The sequence below is a fragment of the Sus scrofa genome, chromosome 2, assembly GCF_054392235.1.
Source record: "Sus scrofa isolate SSC_HxYL_T2T_F1_AM1 chromosome 2, Sscrofa_HxYL_maternal_Yorkshire_Landrace_v2.0, whole genome shotgun sequence".
Classification (NCBI taxonomy): Eukaryota; Metazoa; Chordata; class Mammalia; order Artiodactyla; family Suidae; genus Sus; species Sus scrofa.
In genome coordinates, this window is record NC_139384.1 from 161,461,871 (window position 1) to 161,479,408 (window position 17,538).

The following is a 17,538-nucleotide window of genomic DNA, read 5'->3' on the forward strand; positions in this document are numbered from 1 at the left end:
AGAAAGGACGAAAAAAAAAGAACATGGCCAGCAAAGACGAATTAGAATCTTTTGGAGTTCCTGTTGCGGCTCAGCAGGTTAAGAACCCAACGAGGGTTCAAAAGGATGCAGGCTTGATGCCTGGCCTTGCTCGAGGCGGTGAAGGATCTGGCGTTGCCGCGAGCTTCTGCTGCAAGCCCTGGGTCATGGCCCGGATCTGGCCTAGGCCGGCAGCTGCGGCTCCGATTCCACCCTAGCCTGGGAACTTCCACATGCCGCGGGTGCCGTCCTAAGAAGAAAAGAAAAAAGGGGAAAAAAAAGAATTTTTGTGTGTGCCCTCTTAGTGATGATTGGGAATCAGGAGATCAGCAGGGGAAGGGCTGGTGTGACTTAGCAGCCAAAACAGTGAGATCCGCCATAAAGCTGTGGCCTCGGGGGTTCGGAGGAGGGGGCCGTTCATGCTACATTTGCATAAGGGGTCCGAGAGCAACCTCGCTGCGAAGGGACCCTCCTGAGAAGGCCCCGTTTCCGTGGGCACTTCAGACCCTGTCTCCTGGAGACCGCTGACGCATGAGGTCCCCGGTGGTAGAGACCGGCGGTCGCAGCGGCCAGGTCCTTTTGATGCCTCGCGGTGCCATTCGCGGTCTGCGCCGCGTGCTTTGCTGGTGCTCTTGGTTACAGCATCGCTGAGAGGTGATCATTAGCATTTTGGTCCTTCTTTCGAGGGCGAGGAAGTGCGCTCAGAAAGATGGAGCCCATCGCCTTGGGTCACGCGTGTGCGTGTGTTCCGTGGCGTATCCCTGGTCTCCGTCCTCCAAACCCCACACCTGGTGGGTGGGTGGGAGCTGACCCTTGAAACCCTTCCGGGAGGCGTGTAACCCTCTCATCTTCCTGGTGGAGAAGCTGAGCGCCCGGGGGGAGACGGCGCCGGTGTCAGCTGAGCTGCTTGGGAGCCTAGGCCCCTCACCTCTCGGTCGGGGGCTCATCCTTCGGCCGCTCACAGCCTCGTGGTGTTAGCCCGAGGCTGGCCCTCTTTGCCGGGGGGTTGGTGATCTATCCACTTCTTCCAGGAGGCGAGCTCCCCGCTCCCAGACGTGCTGAGGGCCACAGAGCCCCTGAGTGCAGCCCAGAGGGAGGTCCAGCGTCAGTCCACCCTGCAGCTGCTGCGCAGGGTCCTGCAGATTCCTGAGAACGAGGCCGAGCTGGCTGAGGTCTTCGCCTTGATTCACGAGCTCAACAGCTCTCGACTCGTCCTGTCCAGCGTGAGCGAGGAGGCGGTCACCATCGAGCAGACCTCTTGGTCCACCTACTACGAGTCGCCGTCCACGCAGTGCCTTCTCTGTAGCAGCCCGTTGTTCAAGGGCGGACCAGAGTAAGCGCCCCTCCCTGCCCCCCCTCCTCCTCGGCCTGTCGCCCTTTCTTCCAGAACCGTCAAGGCTGCGGCCTTGGCCGATGTGCGTCTCTGCTTTGCTTCGGTCCCGTTTCTTCTCCCTTGGCCAAAAGTAAATTTCGTGATGGTCATTGCCCATCATCCCTTCTCTCTGTTGGCAGTGCCCAAGAGTCACCGTCACCACCTTAAGGTTTAATTTAGCTCTGCACTTGCTGGCGTAATGCCTGGGCTTGGAGCTCATTGGGTTTCGTTACATTGGGCAATGAGCTCAGAGTTAGCGTAACGTCAGGGCCGACTCCCTAGACCAGATCCCAGCCCCGTGGGACCAGCCAGCTAGAAAATCCTGGCAGGGGAAGCTCCAGCGCCCCCCCCCCCCCCCCCCGCCTGCTGCCCTGACCGCCTTGAGGATGTTGCCACTGAGCCCTGAGCCCAGGACCTGCCTCAGGAAGTTGACGTCCCTCCTGTTCTCCGTTGGTGTTCGGTACTAGCTCCCTGGCCGGGCCCCAGGAGTGCTGGCTGCTGACGGCCAGCTGGCTGCAGGTGGTGACTGCCCAGGTGAAGATGTGTCTGAACCCCCGGTGTCTGGCCCTGCACAGCTTCATGGACATCTACACAGGTGGGTGCCGGCCCTTCTTCCCGCGGGGCAGTTGAGGCACGTCCCCGTGGCCACACCTCTGGGCCTTCGACCCCCGCGGCTGCTCTCGCGCCGGGCTTCTGAGCAGGAGGCCGTTCTCCTCCTCGGTCCCTCAGCGCGAGGAGATTCCGTTTATCTCTCGTCAAGGATCTTTGAATAAATAATTTTAAAATGACAGATCTTTCTCGTGGAAAAACAAAGTGCTGACGAGCGGAAGTCAGAAGTAGTCCTGTTGCCGCGAGAGACGTGTGTAACGTTGTGCTCTGAGGTCTTTGCGGTGTATTAGCCATCTGTGCAGAAGAAAGGAAGGTGGAGGATTTGTAGGTTGATGGTTTTTCTTTGAGCAAAAGCGGGGTCATGCTGGAGTGCTCTTTTGCTTTGTAATTTTTATCTTTTTGGCTGTACCAGCAGCATACGGAAGTTCCAGGGTCAGGGATTGAACCTACGCTGCTGCAGAGACGTCAGATCCTTAATCTGCTGCACCACAGTAGGAACTCCTGGAGTGTTTTATTTTTTGTCTTTTTAGGGCTGAACCCACAGCATATGAAAGTTCCGAGGCCAGGGGTCGAATGGGAGCTGCAGCTGCCCGCCTACACCACAGCCACAGCAACGCCAGATCTGAGCCGTGTCTGCAGCCTACATGCCACCGGATCCTTAACCCAGTGAGCGGGGCCAGGGATGGAACCCGTATCCTCGTGGGGGCTAGTCGGAGTCGTTAACCATTGCGCCACCACAGGAGCTCCCAGCGCGACCATTTTGAGGAGTGTGCGGTGCTCCGCTTTCGAGTTCTCCTGAGGATTGAGTCGTGGTGTGGCCTCAATCGCGGCTCGGCGCGTGCTCGGGAGGGGGAGTCGCCGCGCCTGCCCCCTGCCCCCAGCTCGCCACTGTCGTGATGGAACCCTGACCCCATGGCAGCCGTTTTGAGACTTGGAATCTTGAGTTACAAGTAGAGCTGAGCGCCCAGGGCGAAAGGGGCCACCATCAGTCCGTGTCGTCGGACCCTTTGGGGGCCTTATTTCGAATCCGTGCTTTCAGTGTCTTGCGTCGCCTGTCTGAGTTGTCGCTTTGCATCCTTGTCAACCCTTAGGGAGAGAGCCATTTTCCCCGACGTCTGTCCAGACCTCTGGTTCCTAGGGTTACGTATGTTTTTGAACGTTGACTTCATTTTTACGTCTTCACACAGGAAAAGGCGCGTTGCTGCGCACTTTTGTGAGTTCCGACAAATGCACCGAGTTGTGTAACTGCCACAACACACAGCAGAGCCCCCCACCCCAAAGGTGGTCTTGCACCGCCCTCGTAATCAAACGCCCTTCAGCCCCAGCCTCCACCAACCCTCTGGCGTAGCGGCCATTCCTCGTAGTCCTGTTTTTCCAGAGTGTCATGCGAGTTCACGGTGTGTGGCGTTTTGAGCCCGGCTTCTCAGTAAATACAGCCTATCACTGGTTTGTTCTGGAGTTCCCTCTGTGTGCAGTGGGGTAGGACTACACCTGCTGCTACTACAGCAAGCCAGTCAGCTTGCCGTGGAGGCTCAGGTTCAGCGCCTGGCCCGGTGCGGTGGGTCAAAGGATCCGGCATGGCCAAGGCCGTGGTGTAGGTCACAGATGGCTTGGGTTCAGCCCCTGGCCGGGAGACTCCCATGTGCCGAGGGTGCAGCCATTTAAAAAAAATAAAAAAAGTTTGGGAGTTCCCGTCGTGGCGCAGGGAAACGAATCCGACTAGTATCCACGAGGTTGCGGGTTGGATCCCTGGCCTCGCTCCGTGGGTTAAGAACCTGGAGTTGCCGTGAGCTGGGGTGTAGGCCGCAGATGCGGCTCAGATCTGGCGTTGCTGTGGCTGTGGTGGAGGCCGGCAGCTACAGCTCCGATTAGACCCCTGGCCCTAGAAATGGCAAAAAAAGAAAAACGTTTGTTCCTTTAGATTGCTGAGTGGTTTGGCAGTATGCGGAGCGCCGCACTCACTCCATCTGGTCCTTCCGTGAGGACGTGGCAGGTTCTACTCGCTTTTGGCAGTTAGGAATAGAGCTGCTCAGACTTTCACGTGCAGGCTTCTGTGGGAGCATAAATTTTCATTTCTTTTTGGGAAACGCCCTAGGCGTCAGGTAGCTGGGCCATATAGTATATGCTTAATTTTATAGGAAATTGCCAGAGTGTTAACTGGGTGTTGGTACCACTGTGCATTCCCGCTGCCAATTGAGTGAGAGTTCCAGTTGGCTTCATATTGTCTTTTTTTTTTAAGGTTTCCTTTGCTGTGCAAAAGCTTGTCCGTTTGATTAGGTCCCATTGGCTTACTTTTGCTCTTATTTCTGCTGCTTTGGGAGACTGACCTGAGAAAACACTCGTACGGCGGATGTCAGAGAGTGTTCTGCCTGTGTTCTCCTCCAGGAGTTGGATGGTGTCTCGTCTCACGTTTAAGTCTTTCAGCCGTTTTGGGGGCATTTTTGTGCCTGGTGTGAGGGCGTGTTCCAGTTTCACTGATTTGCACGCAGCTGTCCAGGTTTCCCAGCAACTTGCTGAAAAGACTGTCTTTTTCCCATTTTACGTTCTGGCCTCCTTCGTCAAAGATTAACTGACCGTAGGTGTCAGGGTTTATTTCCGGCTTCTCTGTTCTGTTCCATTGTCTGTCTGTCTGCTTTGGTACCGGGACCACGCTGTCTCGATGACTGTGGCTTTGTCATTGAGCCTGAAGTCTGGGAGGGTGACGCCGCCTGCTTGGTGTTTGCTCCTCACGATTGCGTTGGCCGTTCTGGGTCTTGTGTGGTTCCCTATACATGTTTGGATTGTTTGTTCTAGATCTGTGAAAAAGGTCCTGGGTAGTTCGATAGGGATTGCGTTGAATCTGTAGATTGCTTTGGGTGGTATGGCCATTTTTACGATATTAATCCTTCCAGTCCAGGAGCATGGAATATCTTTCCATTTCTTTGAATCCTCTTTAATTTCCTTGATTAATGTTTTATAGCTCTCAGCATATAATTCTTTCACCTCCTTGGTCAGGTTTATTCCTAGATATTTAATTTTTGGGGGTGCAATTTAAAAAGGTACTGTAATTTTATATTCCTTTTCTAATATTTCATTGTTGGTATACAGAAATGCACCTGATTTCTGAATGTTCATCTTGTATCCTGCTGCTTTGCCAAATTCATTGATCAGATGGAGTAGTTTTTATGTGGAGTCTTTAGGGTTTTCTCTCTCTGTATCATGCCGTCTGCATAGAGTGGCGATTTTACCTCTTCTCTTCCAACTGGGATGCCTTTTATTTCTTTTGTTTGTCCGATTGCTGTGGCCAGGACTTCCAGCACTATGCTGAATAGCAGTGGTGAGAGTGGGCATCCTTGTCTTGTTCCAGATTTTGGTGGGAAGGCTCTCAGCTCTTCTCCATTGAGTACTATATTGGCTGTGGGTTTGTCATAAATGGCTTTGATTGTGTTGAGGTATGTTCCCTCTATACCCACTTTGGTAAGAGTCTTTATCATGAATGGATGTTGGATTTTGTCAAAAGCTCTTTCTGCATCTATTGAGATAATCGTGTGGTTTTTGACTTTTCTTTTGTTAATGTGGTGGATGCTATCAGTTGACTTGTGTATGTTGAACAATCCTTTTGAACTTGGGATGAATCCCACTTGGTTGTGGTGTATGATCTTGTTTATGTGTGTGGTTTTTTGTTTTTTTTTTCTGGTGTTTTTAGGGCCGCACTCGACGTATATGGTGGTTCCCGGGCTAGGGGTCTAATCGGAGGTGTAGCCACCGGCCTACACCACAGCCAGAGCAACACCAGATCTGAGCCACGTCTGCGACCTACACCACAGCTCAAAGCAACACTGGATCCTTAACCCTCTGAGCAAGGCCAGAAATCGAACCTGCAACCTCATGGTTCCTAGTCAGATTCGTTTCCACTCTGCCACTACAGCAGCTCCATCTTTTTTTGTGTTGGATTCAGTTGGCTAAAATTTTGTTGAGAATTTTTGCTTCTATATTCATCAAAGATTTTGGCCTATAATTTTTTTTTTTTTTTTTTTTGGTCTTTTCTGGGCCATGCCTGTCGTACATGGAGGTTCCCAGGCTAGGGGTCAAATCGGAGCTGTAGCCGTTGGCCTACACCACAGCCAAGCAAGGCCAGATCGAGTTGCATCTGCAGACCTACACCACAGCTCATGTCAATGCAGGATCCTTAACCCGCTAAGCAAGGCCAGGGATCGAACCTGCGTCCTCATGGGTGCTAGGCAGATTCGTTTCTGCTGAGTCACGGTGGGAACTCCTATGATTTTATTTTTTGGTAGTATCTTTGTCTGGTTTTGGTATGAAACCAAAACCATTTGGATGATTGCGGCTTCGTAGAATGTCTTTGGGAGTGTTCCTTCTCCAACCTTTTGGAAAAGTTTAAGGAGGATGGGTATCAGTTCTTTGTATGTTTGGTGGAATCCGCCTGTGAAGCCATCTGGTTTAGACTTTTGCTTGTAGCAGGTGTTTTTATTACATACTCAATTCCTTTTCTAGTGAGTGGTCTGTTCAGCTGATCTGTTTCTTCCTGTGCAGTTTGGCAGGCTGTAGGTCACTAGAAGGTTGTCCATTTCTTCTGGCTTGTCGAACCTGTTGGCATGTAGCTGCTCAAAGTACTTTCTCAGGGTTTTGTGTTTCTGTAGTATCTGCTGAGAGTTCTTTTTCAGTTCTTCGGCTGTTTGAGGTCTTTCCCTCTTCGCGGCGAGTCTGGCCAGAGGTCTGTCCGTTTTGTTTACCCTTTCGGAGAACGAGTTCTTGGTTTTACTGACTTGTTTTGAACTGCTTTTTGAGTCTCTTTTTATTGATCTCCTCTCTGATCTTTCTGATTTCCTTCATTCTGCTGTTTTAGGTTTTGTTCTTTTTCTCATGGTTTTAGGTGGTAGGTTAAATTGTTGATTTGAGATTCTTCTTTTTTGAGGAAGGCCTGTATTGCCATGAACTTCCCTCCAAGAATTGCTTTCATGGCATCCCGTAGTTTGTTTTTTTTTTCTTTTTTTGTCTTTTTGCCTTTTCTAGGGCCGCTCCCGCGGCATGTGGAGGTTCCCAGGCCAGGGGTCGAATCGGAGCTGTAGCCGCCGGCCTCCATCCCAGCCACAGCAACTCGGGATCCGAGCCTCGTCTGCGACCTACACCACAGCTCACGGCAACACCGGATCCTTAACCCACTGAGCAAGGCCAGGGGTCAACCCTGCGTCCTCATGGGTGCTAGTCAGCTTCGTTAACCACTGAGCCATGACAGGAACTCCTCCCCATAGATTTTGCGTGGTTGTTTTTCATTGTAATTTATCTCGGTTTTTTTAAATTTCCTTCTTGATTTCCTCATTGACCCATTGGTGTTTTAGCAGCATGTTGTTGAGTCGCCATGTGGGCAGTTGTTTCTCATTTCTTCTCCTGTGGTTGATTTCTAGTTTCATGCCGTTGTGGTCAGAGAAGATGATGGAAATAATTTCTATCCTCTTAAATTTGTTGAGGTTAGCTTTGCGTCCCAGTATGTGATCAGTGCTTGAGAATGTTCCCTGTGCACTTGAGAAGAATGTATATTCTGGTTTTTTTGGATGTAGTGTCGTGAAAACGTCATTAAGTCTAACTTTTCTATTGTGTCCTTTAGGATCTCTGTGCCTTACTGATTTTCTGTCTAGAGGATCTGTCCATTGCCGTGAGTGGGGTGTTAAAGTCTCCTACTATGATTGTATTTGCATCCGTTTCTCCACTTACGTCTGTTAGTGTCTGTTGTATGGATCTGGTGCTCCTCTGTTAAGGGCAGGTGTATTGACCGCTGTAATATCCTCTTCTTGAATGGATCCTTTTCGCATTAGTAGTGTCCTTCTTTGTCTTTCTTATGGCCTTCGTTTTATTTTAGTTATTTATTTATTTATTTCTGCTATTATTTCGGTGCTAGTGAAAACCCACGGTCACGTCTGGGACAGTGGCTACTCTCCCTCGGCCCGTGGGGCCGGGAGTTCTGAGGGGTGAGGACTTGCTGATGGACGGGCGCTGGGGGAGAGGGAAGGGAGGCTGCGTTCCTGGCCGGGCCTTCGGGGTCAGGGCTCATCTTCAGGGGCCTGTCTCATTCTCTGACCCAGGTCCTCGCACAGCTGGGCTCCCCCCCCCCCCCCCACCTGGAGGGGACCTGGCACACGACAGGTGGCTGGAGCTATCCCGGGCAGAATCTTGACGGTCTTCGCCTGCAGTTCGAGGCCGTTGAGGGTGTGGGCGGCTTCGTCTGCATCGTCGGGCTCTGAGCAGCTCACAGACCCGAAGCCGAGGCTCTGCCCCGTGATCTTGTCCCGAACCAACTCGCAGGACTCGGCGTCGCCAGTGCTGCTGAAGAGGCTCTCGAGCTCCTCCTGGGTCCTGGTCTGGGGCGGGTAGTGGACCGTGAGCTTGGTCTTGCTGCCATCGGTGGCGCCATTTGCCCCAAGGAGGGGCCCGTTGGGCAGGGCCGGACCGGCGGGTGCGGTCCGCGTGGAGGGCAGCTCCGGGGGTCGTGCGCTCCTCGGGGGCGCTTGGCTCTCCCGCCGGGGTCCTGCCCGGGCGGCCTCTGGTGTGGCCGCTGCGGAGCCCTCGGTGAGGCCGCGCTCCTCGAGGGCCGGAGGTGGGCCTGAGCCCGGTCCGCGCGCGCAGATGGCCGGGTCCGGGGTGGCCTGCGGACGGCAGGGGATGGAAGAGGGCGCGGGCTCGGGCCGAGCCTCTCGCCGCCGCCCCTCCGCCCGGCCTGCCCGGCGCCCGGTGTTCAGTCCTCTCCCCTCGCCCGCCCGCCCTTCTGCCCGCGCTGCGTGCTCTGCGCTCTCTGCGGCCTTCAGCGCAGAGTCTGTCTGTCTGATACGCGAACGGCAGCGCCTGCTTTCGCGTCTTGTCCGTTGGCGTGAAGTGTCTTTGCCCGTGCCTCGCTTTCAGTCCGTCCGAGTCCTTTGCCCTTGGTCTCCTGTGCACCGCACGCTGTGGGCCTTGGCTCTTTCCGCCCGTCTGCCCCTCTGTGTCTTTGCATTGGAGCTTGTGGTCCATTGACCGTCTCGGTGGCTGCTGATGAACCCCGTGGTTGCCTCTTTAAACCTCGCGTCCAGCGGATGCGGTCTCTCCTTCGCTCCTTTCTTTTCTGGGTCGGCTGGTCTCCGTTTCCTCTCTGTCTTCTTTTGGGTGTCTGTGAACGCAGGGCTCGGTTTGGGTCTGCAGCTGCCCTGTCCTCGGGGACGTTGCCCCTTCCTGTATCGTCTTGCTTTAGCCTGATGACAGTCGCAGAGTCTCGCCCGCGTCATTTAGAGAAGCGTCTCGACGGGCGCTCTCCTTCCCGCCGTCCGGGGTCTGGAGCCCTTACTGGCCGTCTTCGCGCTTGTCCTCCGTCTCGTGTTTACCGTGGCTTTGCAGTAGGTTTTGTGTTCTTCCTTTTGGGTCTGAACACTGGTTTGCTTGAGTGGTGGCTTTCCAGTTGCCGTTTCCGCCACCCCTTCCCTCCTCTTTTTCTTTAGAGAAGCCCTTGCAGGAGTTCTTCCAGAATGGGTGTAGCATGGCTGCACTCTTTCTGTCTTTGTTGGTCCGAGAAATTCTTTATTTCTCCTGTTTGAAATGACGTTCTTGCTGGGTCGAGTATTCTAGGCTGCAGATTCCCCTCTTAGACTCTGTCTTGCCCCTCTCTCCTGGCCTGCAGTGTTTCTGTCGAGAAATCAGCTCAGCCTTCTGGAGGTTCCCTTATGAAGAACTCTTTGTTTGTCCCTTGCTGCCTTTAGAATCCGCTCTTCAACTTTTGCCATTTTTGTTATAATGCTCTTGGTGTGGGCCTGCTAAGTTCAACTTGTTTGGGGCCCTCTGTGCTTCCTGTATCTTACATCTGTTTCCTTGAGATTTGGAAAGTTTTCAGCCATAATTTCCTCAAATAGATTTTCAGTTCTCCCCCCCCCCCCTTTTTTTTTTTTGTCTTTTTAGGGCCACACCCGCAGCATATGTTGGTTTCCAGGTTTAGGAGTTGACTCAGAACTGCAGCCGCCAGCCTACACCACAGCCACAGCAACGCCAGTCGGGCGCTTGCATCTGCGACCCACACCACAGCCCGTGGCAGCGCTGCGTCCTTAACCGGCTGAGCAAGGCCAGTGATGGAACCTGCGTCCTCATGGATGCTGGTCAGACCGTTTCCACTGAGCCACGGTGGGAACGCCCACAATTCCCTTTTCTTTTTCTTCTCCTGGAACCCCTATCATGCGTAGACTGGCCCACTTTGCATCATCCCACCCATCTCTTCTCTTGCTTTTGTCGGTTTTCATTTGGTTTCTGTCTGTTGTTCTTGCGTGAATTCTGTTATTGTCTTGCAAGTCACTTACCCGTCCCTCTGCGTTGTTCACTCGTGTGTGTGTGTGTGTGTGTGTGTGTGTGTGTGTCTTTCTAGGGTCCCACCCAAGGCACATGGAAGTTCCCAGGCTAGGGGTTGAATCCGAGCTGCAGCTGCCGGCCTGCACCACAGACACAGCAACACAGGATCGGAGCCGTGTCTGGGACCCACACCACAGCTCGCAGCTACGCTGGATTCTTAACCCACTGAGTCAGGCTAGGGATCGAACCCATGTCTTCACGGATGCTAGTTGGGTTCTTTACGGCAGAGCCACGACGGGAACTCCCGAGTTACTCATTCTGATGTTTGGTGCCTAGAAATCAGCTTGCGTCTCTGACTCTCTTGAACATTGTTTCATGGGCTTACCAAACATCTGTGTACACTTTTCTTTTTAACTTTTTTCAATTTTTAATTTTTTTTCTTTTTAAGGCCGCACCTGCGGCATATGGACATTCCCAGGCCAGGGGTCAAATTGGAGCCACATCTGCAGCCTATGCCATGGCTTGGGGCCATGCTTGATCCTTAACCCACTGAGCCACAGTGGGAACGACTGCAAATGGATTTTCTAATTTTTCGTGGTTCTTCCTTAAAGATTCTCATTGCTTTGTAAAGTAGTCTGCGTTGCTGTTCGCCTCCGTGCCCAATTCCTTGAGTATTTTCATTTCCTCTCCATTGCCCTCGGGGTCTGTTACGCTGTCGCGTTGTTGGCTCTTGCGGGGAAATTCTTGTGTTCTTTTCCGTGGGAATGGTTCCTGGGGTCTTCATTTGGCTTGTATTTTTCTTGCTCCGTGAGTTTAGGGAAAACCATCATCTCCTGTTGTCTTGGAGGGCTCTTCGCGTGCGGGAGTGCTCCCGGGTAGCTTGGGAGGCTTTACTGTTTTGGGTTTGTGCACCTGCTCTCTCTTCTCAGGGCGCGCAGGCTGTCATCACCTTGCTGGGGGCGCTGGTGTCTGGCCTGCAGGTGCTTCCGGGGAGGAGGAGGCAGGGCAGGGCCTGCAGCAGAGCTTGGTTGCCTGGCCCTCGACAGCAGCGAGGACCCATGGGGATGGGGGGGGGGGTGCATGTGTCCCCAGGGGCGTGAGGGCAGCGGGTGGCACTCTGTCGCAGGGGCCCCTGGGTGACCGGGGCTGCAGGGGTGCCCGTTCATGGGGCTCCTGGTGGTGCTCTGCACCCACCTCTGGAGTCTGAGTTGGCTGCTGGCAGTTTGCACCACCACCTGTAGCCTGTGCCAGAGGCACCCTGGTACCCAAAAGCCCATGGGCGCCCAGAGAAAACTGTTCCCAGGGCAGCCCCGCCCCTCCTCGTCGCCCTCCCCGGCAGTGAGGCCTCACTTCTCCTGCGCCCTGGCCCCGCAGGCTGTTTTCACACAGCCAGCCCTGGTCCTTCCCGGAACCCGCCTCCAGAGCCCGAGTCTCAGCGGCCAGCCCGCCTGCCCACGTGTCTCAGGCCGCGTTCCCCCAGACGGGGGCGCCGAGGGCTCTGCGGCGCTCTCTGCTTCGCCTCCGCCCGGTGGCAGCCGCGCTTTTCTCTGAGGCTCCGAGGTCCCCGCTCCGTCCCAGCCGATGGGCTGAGCTCCCCGTCGTCGGTCAGGGGCCCCCCAGGGCGCAGAGGCCTTTCCCGTCTCGGCTCCCTCCCTCTCAGGAGGGCTGCTCCCATCCTGATTCAGTCTCTCTCTCGCTCTCCCCTCCTTTTGTTCTGCTCAGTTATGTGGAGGGTTTCCTGCACTTTTTAAAGATCTGGGGACTTCTGCCAGGAGATCATTCTGTGTGAATTGTTTTTTTTAATTTAATTAATTTATTTATATTACTCCAATGAATTGATCACATCTGTAGTTGTATAACGATCATCACAATCCAGTTTCACAGGATTTCCATCCCACAGCCCAAGCACCCCCCCCACCCCCCTAAACTGTCTCCTTCGGAGACCATGAGTTTTTCAATGTCTGTGAGTCAGTGTCTGTTGTGCAAAGAAGTTCCGTCTGTCCTTTTTTCAGATTCCACATGTAAGTGAGAGCATGTGACATTGGTGTCTGACTACCTTCACTTAGCATGATAGTTTCTAGGTCCATCCATGTTGCTGCAAATCCCTTTCTTTCTTTCCTTTTTATGGCTGAGTAATATTCCATTGTGTATAAGTACCACATCTTCTTGATCCACTCCTCTGTCGATGGGCATTTAGGTTGTTTCCATGTCTTGGCTATTGTAAGTAGTGCTGCAATAGCCAAGACATGGAAATGTGTCTTTGCGAGTCGTGGTTTTCTCTGGGTAGACGCCCAGGAGTGGGATTGCTGGGTCAAATGGTCGTTCTATGCTTAGTCTTCTGAGGCATCTCCACACTGTTTTCCACAGTGGCTGCACCAATTGACAATCCCAACAGTGTAAGAGGGTTCCTTTTTCTCCACACCCGCTCCAGCACTTGCTGTTTGTAGACTTTCGGATGATGGCCATTCTGGCCGGTGTAAGGTGGTCCCTCAGCGTGGTTTTGAGGTACGTTTCTCTAATACTGCGTGGTGGTGAACATCTTCTCATGTGTTTCTTGGCCATCTCTATGTCTTCTTCGGAGAACTGTCTGTTTAGATCTTCTGCCCACTTTTGGATGGGGTTGTTTGTTTCCTTGGTATGGAGCTGCAGGAGGTGGTTATAAAGTTTGGAGATGAATCCCTTGTCAGTTGATTCACTTGCAAAGATTTTCTCCCATTCTGTCGGTTGTCTTTTGGTTTTGTTTAGACTTCCCTTTGCTGTGCAGAAACTTGTAAGTTTGATTAGGTCCCATTTGTTTGTTTTTGTTTTTATTGTCATGACTCTAGGAGGTGGATCTGAGAAGATGTTGCTGTCGTTTATGGCAGAGGGTATTCGGCCTGTGTTTTCTTCTAGGAGTTTGATAGTGTCTGGTCTTATATCTAGGTCTTTAATCCATTTTGCGTTTATTTTTGTGTATGGTGTTAGGGAGTGTTCTAATTTCATTCTTTTCCATGTGGCCGTCCCGTTTTCCCAGCATGAATTGTTCTACATGTAGATGAAGTTTTTTGGTTTTTATTTTTTGTTTTTGATGTATTCGTGGAAGAAGATGAGCAGCATTTTTCTTACTCCTCCACTGTCTTGATCCCACATAGTAGGTTCTTTTAGGGTGGTTTTTTTTTTGGTTTTTTTTTTTTTTTTTTTTTTTTTGGTATATCTGCAGTATCAGTCGAGATTTCTCTCTCTCTCTCTCTTTTTTTTTTTTTTTTTGCTTTTCTAGGGCCGCACCTGTGACATGTGGAGGTTCCCAGGCCAGGGGTTGAATCAGAGCTGCAGCCACCGGCCTACACCACAGCCATAGCAACGTGGGATCCAAGCCACATCTGCGACCTGCACCACAGCTTACGGCAACTCTGGATCCTTAACCCACTGAACAAGGCCCGGGATGGAACCTGCACCCTCATGGATACTAGTTGGGTTCGTTACCACTGAGCCACCACAGGGACTCCTCCTTTTCATCGCTTGTTTTGTTTATTTGGGTTCTGTCTCTTTTCTCCTTGGTGAGCCTGGCCAGAGTTTGTCTTTCTTTTTTTTGTTAGCCCTTCCGAAGAACCGTCTCTTGGGTTTGTTGCTTTTTTCCTATTGTTTTTTAATCTATTTCATTGATTTCCTCTCTGGTCTTTATGATTTCCTTCCATCTGCTGACTTTAGGTTTTATTTGTTCTTTTGCTGATTTTTTTAGGTGATAGGTCAGGCTGTTTGAGATTTTTCTTGTTTTTGAAAAATGCCTTTATCACTTTCAACTCCAAGAACCGCTTTTGCGGCATCCCACAGATTTTAGATATTTCTGTCATCGTTGTTTGTTCCGAGTTATTTTTAAATTTCCTTTTTGATTTCATCATTGAACTTTTTTTTTTCCTCCTTTGTAGCATGTTGTTTCATCTCCATATACTTGGTTTTTTTCTCATTTCTTTTCCTGTGGTTGATTTCCAGCTTCACACCATTGTGGTCAGAAAAGATGCTTGAAATAAACTCTGTCCTCTTTAAGTTTCTCTTGTTTCGTTTTGGGCCCCAGTATTTGGGCCCCAGAGAGTGTTCTGTGTACACTTGGAAAGAATGTATGTTCTGATTTTTTGTATGTGATTCCTGAAAATATCCGTCAGGTCCCTCTGTTCTCTTTGTCCCTGCTGCCTTCCTGATGGTCCATCTAGAGGACCTGTCCGTCGATGGGGGTGGGTGTTAAGGTCTCCTGCTGTCGTTGTGGTCCCGTGGGTTTCTCCTTTGCTTTTCTTTTTTTTCTCTCTTTTTTTTTTGGTCTTTTTAGGGCCCCACCCATGGCATATGGAAGTTCCCAGACTAGGGGTCTAATCAGAGCTGTAGCTGCCGGCCTGCGCCACAGCCACGCCAGATCCAGGCCGCGTCTGTGACCTACACCACAGCTCACGGCAGCACTGGCTCCCAACCCGCTGAGTGAGGCCAGAGATGAAACCCGCGACCTCATGATTCATGGTCGGATTCGTTCCACTGCGCCTGGACGGGAGCCCCGGTTTCTCCTGTTGGGTAGGTGTCTGAGTGCTCCTCTGTGCCGTGCGTGTGTGCTGATGAGTGAGCCGTCCTCGTCTTAAACGGAGTCTCGGGTCATCAAAGAGCGTCTCCTCTGTCTGTTTACGGCCTTTGTGTTGAGGCTGATGTTGTCTGCTGTGAGTAGCGTGACTTCTGCTTTCTTGCTGTTTCCATTTGCGTGAAACATCTTTTTTTTTCCATCTGCTCACTTTCGGTCTGTGTGTGTCCTTTGCCCTCACGGGTCTCGTGTCGGCAGCATGTTGTAGGTCTTGTGTTTTGGTCCAGTCCCCGCTCTGTGTCTTTCCACTGGAGCATCGGTCCCGTGGCGTCTAAGGTAATTACCGATAGGTGTGTATTTATTGCCGTTCTCAGCCGTGTGTTCCAGGGGATTCTGTGTTTCTCCTTTGTTCCTGTTTCTTTGATGATTTTCTTTTATGCTTGTTGTCCTCTGATTTGTGGTGTTTTTGAATCTGCGATTTCTGTTTTGATTGGATACGCTTACTTTTTCAAGTATATTAACCCTTTTCTTGCATTTACGTGCTTTAGACCGATAGCCCTTTAGGCTTCAGCACGTTCTTAACAAGAATGGTCTAGATTGTCTCACGCGAGACGTGTTCTTGGAGCCCTCCGCGCAGTGCAGGGTTTTGATGTACGTCTTTGCATCTCCATGTTTGTCGTTGTGCTGTTGCTTGGTTCGCCGTTGCTTTCTGAGACCTGTTTCCTGGCTTCTTAAGTGATCGCTTTTCTGTTGGGATTTTCTCCATCCTGTGTCTTCTTTCTTCTTTCCTGTTGAGGAGAGACCATTCGGCCTTTCTTTTAGGACAGGTCATTGCTGTGTTCTTTTAGTTTTTGCTTGTCCGAGAATTTCTTAATCCTTTCCCCTGGGTGATGCACGATGAGGGTGGCAGGCTGTGCCTGGCTGCAGGGCCTTTGGCAGGGACCCCCAGGAGGTGGGGGAGGCGCTGGAGCCCTTGGCAGTGGCAGCAGTGGGGTGTGTGTATTCCCAGGGAGCTGGGTGCAGTGCCTGTGCTCAGTCGCATGGCCCTGTGCAGTGGCAGCCTCTAGGGTGACTGGGGCAGTGGGCAGTGCCTGGTCCTGGGACCCTCAGTGCTGGCGGGCTTGTGCCCACCTCTGCAGTCAGAGTTGGCTGCAGAGGTTTGCACCTGCCCCCGTTGCCCGTGAAAGAGGCACCCTGCTGCCTGGGAGTCTTTGTGCCTAGAGAAGGACGTTCCTGTGGTGGTCCTGCTCCCCCTCCTCTCACCCTCCCCAGCAATGGTGCCTTGCTTCTGTGGTGGTCCCAGGCCTCCTCCCACACTGCCTCGGTTATGGGGCACCGCTCCCTGGGTGCCCCCCATGCTGTTTTCATACAGCCAACCCTAGTTCTTTCCCTGGCGCTGACTTGCAAAGCCTGAACCTCAGCACCCAGGCCCCGCCTGAGTGTCCCAGGCTGAGGTGTGCTGGGCGGCGGCACAGATGGTCCGTGCGGCTCTCTGCTTGTCCTTCCTCAGACCGGCGGCTGTGCTTTTCTCTGAGGCTTCGAGGCGCCTCCTGCTTCCCAGCCGGTTTCCCCGCCGCTCAGGGGCCTCCCAGTGCAGATTCCTTTCCCCTGGCACAGCTGCTTCTCAGGAGCGCTGGTCACATCCTGAATTCTTCTTTTTCTCTTCTCTCTCTCTCTTCCTTTCATTCTACCCAGTCATGTGGCAGGGGGTTTTTTTGGTTTGTTTTTCGCCCATTTTGGAAGTCTGAGGTCTTCCGGCATTCAGCAGATGCTCTGTGAGAATCATTTTACGAGTAGATTTCTTTGGTAGGAGGTGAGCTTCACATCATACCCCACCATTGGGTCCTGGGTCCCCATCTACAGTTTTATAGTTTTGCATTTTAAATCTTGCCTGCGGACAGTGTTGAGTAAATTTTGGTGTAAGTTGTAACGTTTGTGTCTGCGTGCTCTTGATTGCATATGGTTTCCAATTAATTATTCTCTAAGTATTTTTGAAGAAGGCATGGTGTGTGTGGCTCTCTTTCTGTTTGAATTTCCAAATGTAGTGGATCCTGCAGTCTTGCCTGCTCAGAGCGTGGCCTCCCCTGAGCTGGGAGGTGGTGGCCTGCATGTCCCGGCTGGCCAGCAGGGGGCGCCAAGCTCACCTCTCTTACCCTCGAGGTTCCTGTGTGGTCCACGGGTGGACCTGGCTCATGAAGGAGCCTGTCCCTCATGCTGCCGATAGAAGCTCGGTCTCTTCGGGGTCTGCCACGGTTTCAGCTTTGGGACCACACTCAGGCGAGTCCACGCAGGCAGGAAACACATGTCTTCAAGACATCAGGTGGCCCCACCGTGGGAGGAAAAGGGGGTGCTGGGAGATTTCTCTGTCTGGCTTAGTGTTTTGGGAGGGGGCGTCTATTTTCAGAGGATCCAGCAGAGGAAGGGCTTGATGTGAAAAATCGTAGATTGTAGTCGGTTTCCTATGTGGTGCTTATGGTGTCCAGGGTTCTTTGGTGTGTGGTGTCCTGGCACCATTTATTGAAAGGACTGTCCTTTCCCTTGTTTGTGTTCTTGGCTCCTTTGTTCTGAGGTAGCTGATGACTTACCAGTGGATTTATTTCTGTGCTCTCTCTTCTGTTCCTCTTGTCTATGTACCTGTTCCTGTGCCAGTATCGCTCTGTTTTGGTGACAGTAACCTCATAATGTCGTGTAAGGTCAGGGAGGG

General features: G+C 52.2%; 1 protein-coding gene across 3 annotated transcripts in view; it reads left to right on the forward strand.

The window, feature by feature from the left end:
- HMGXB3 (HMG-box containing 3) overlaps positions 1 to 17,538 on the forward strand; it is a 73,333-nt gene that overhangs the window by 38,968 nt on the left and 16,827 nt on the right. For all 3 annotated transcript variants that reach the window (XM_021085011.2, XM_021085009.2, XM_021085010.2), the window contains exons 12-13: positions 1,050 to 1,351; positions 1,858 to 1,985. In XM_021085011.2, the coding sequence (XP_020940670.2) occupies positions 1,050 to 1,351; positions 1,858 to 1,985 (430 nt within the window). The remainder of the gene's footprint in view (positions 1 to 1,049; positions 1,352 to 1,857; positions 1,986 to 17,538) is intronic.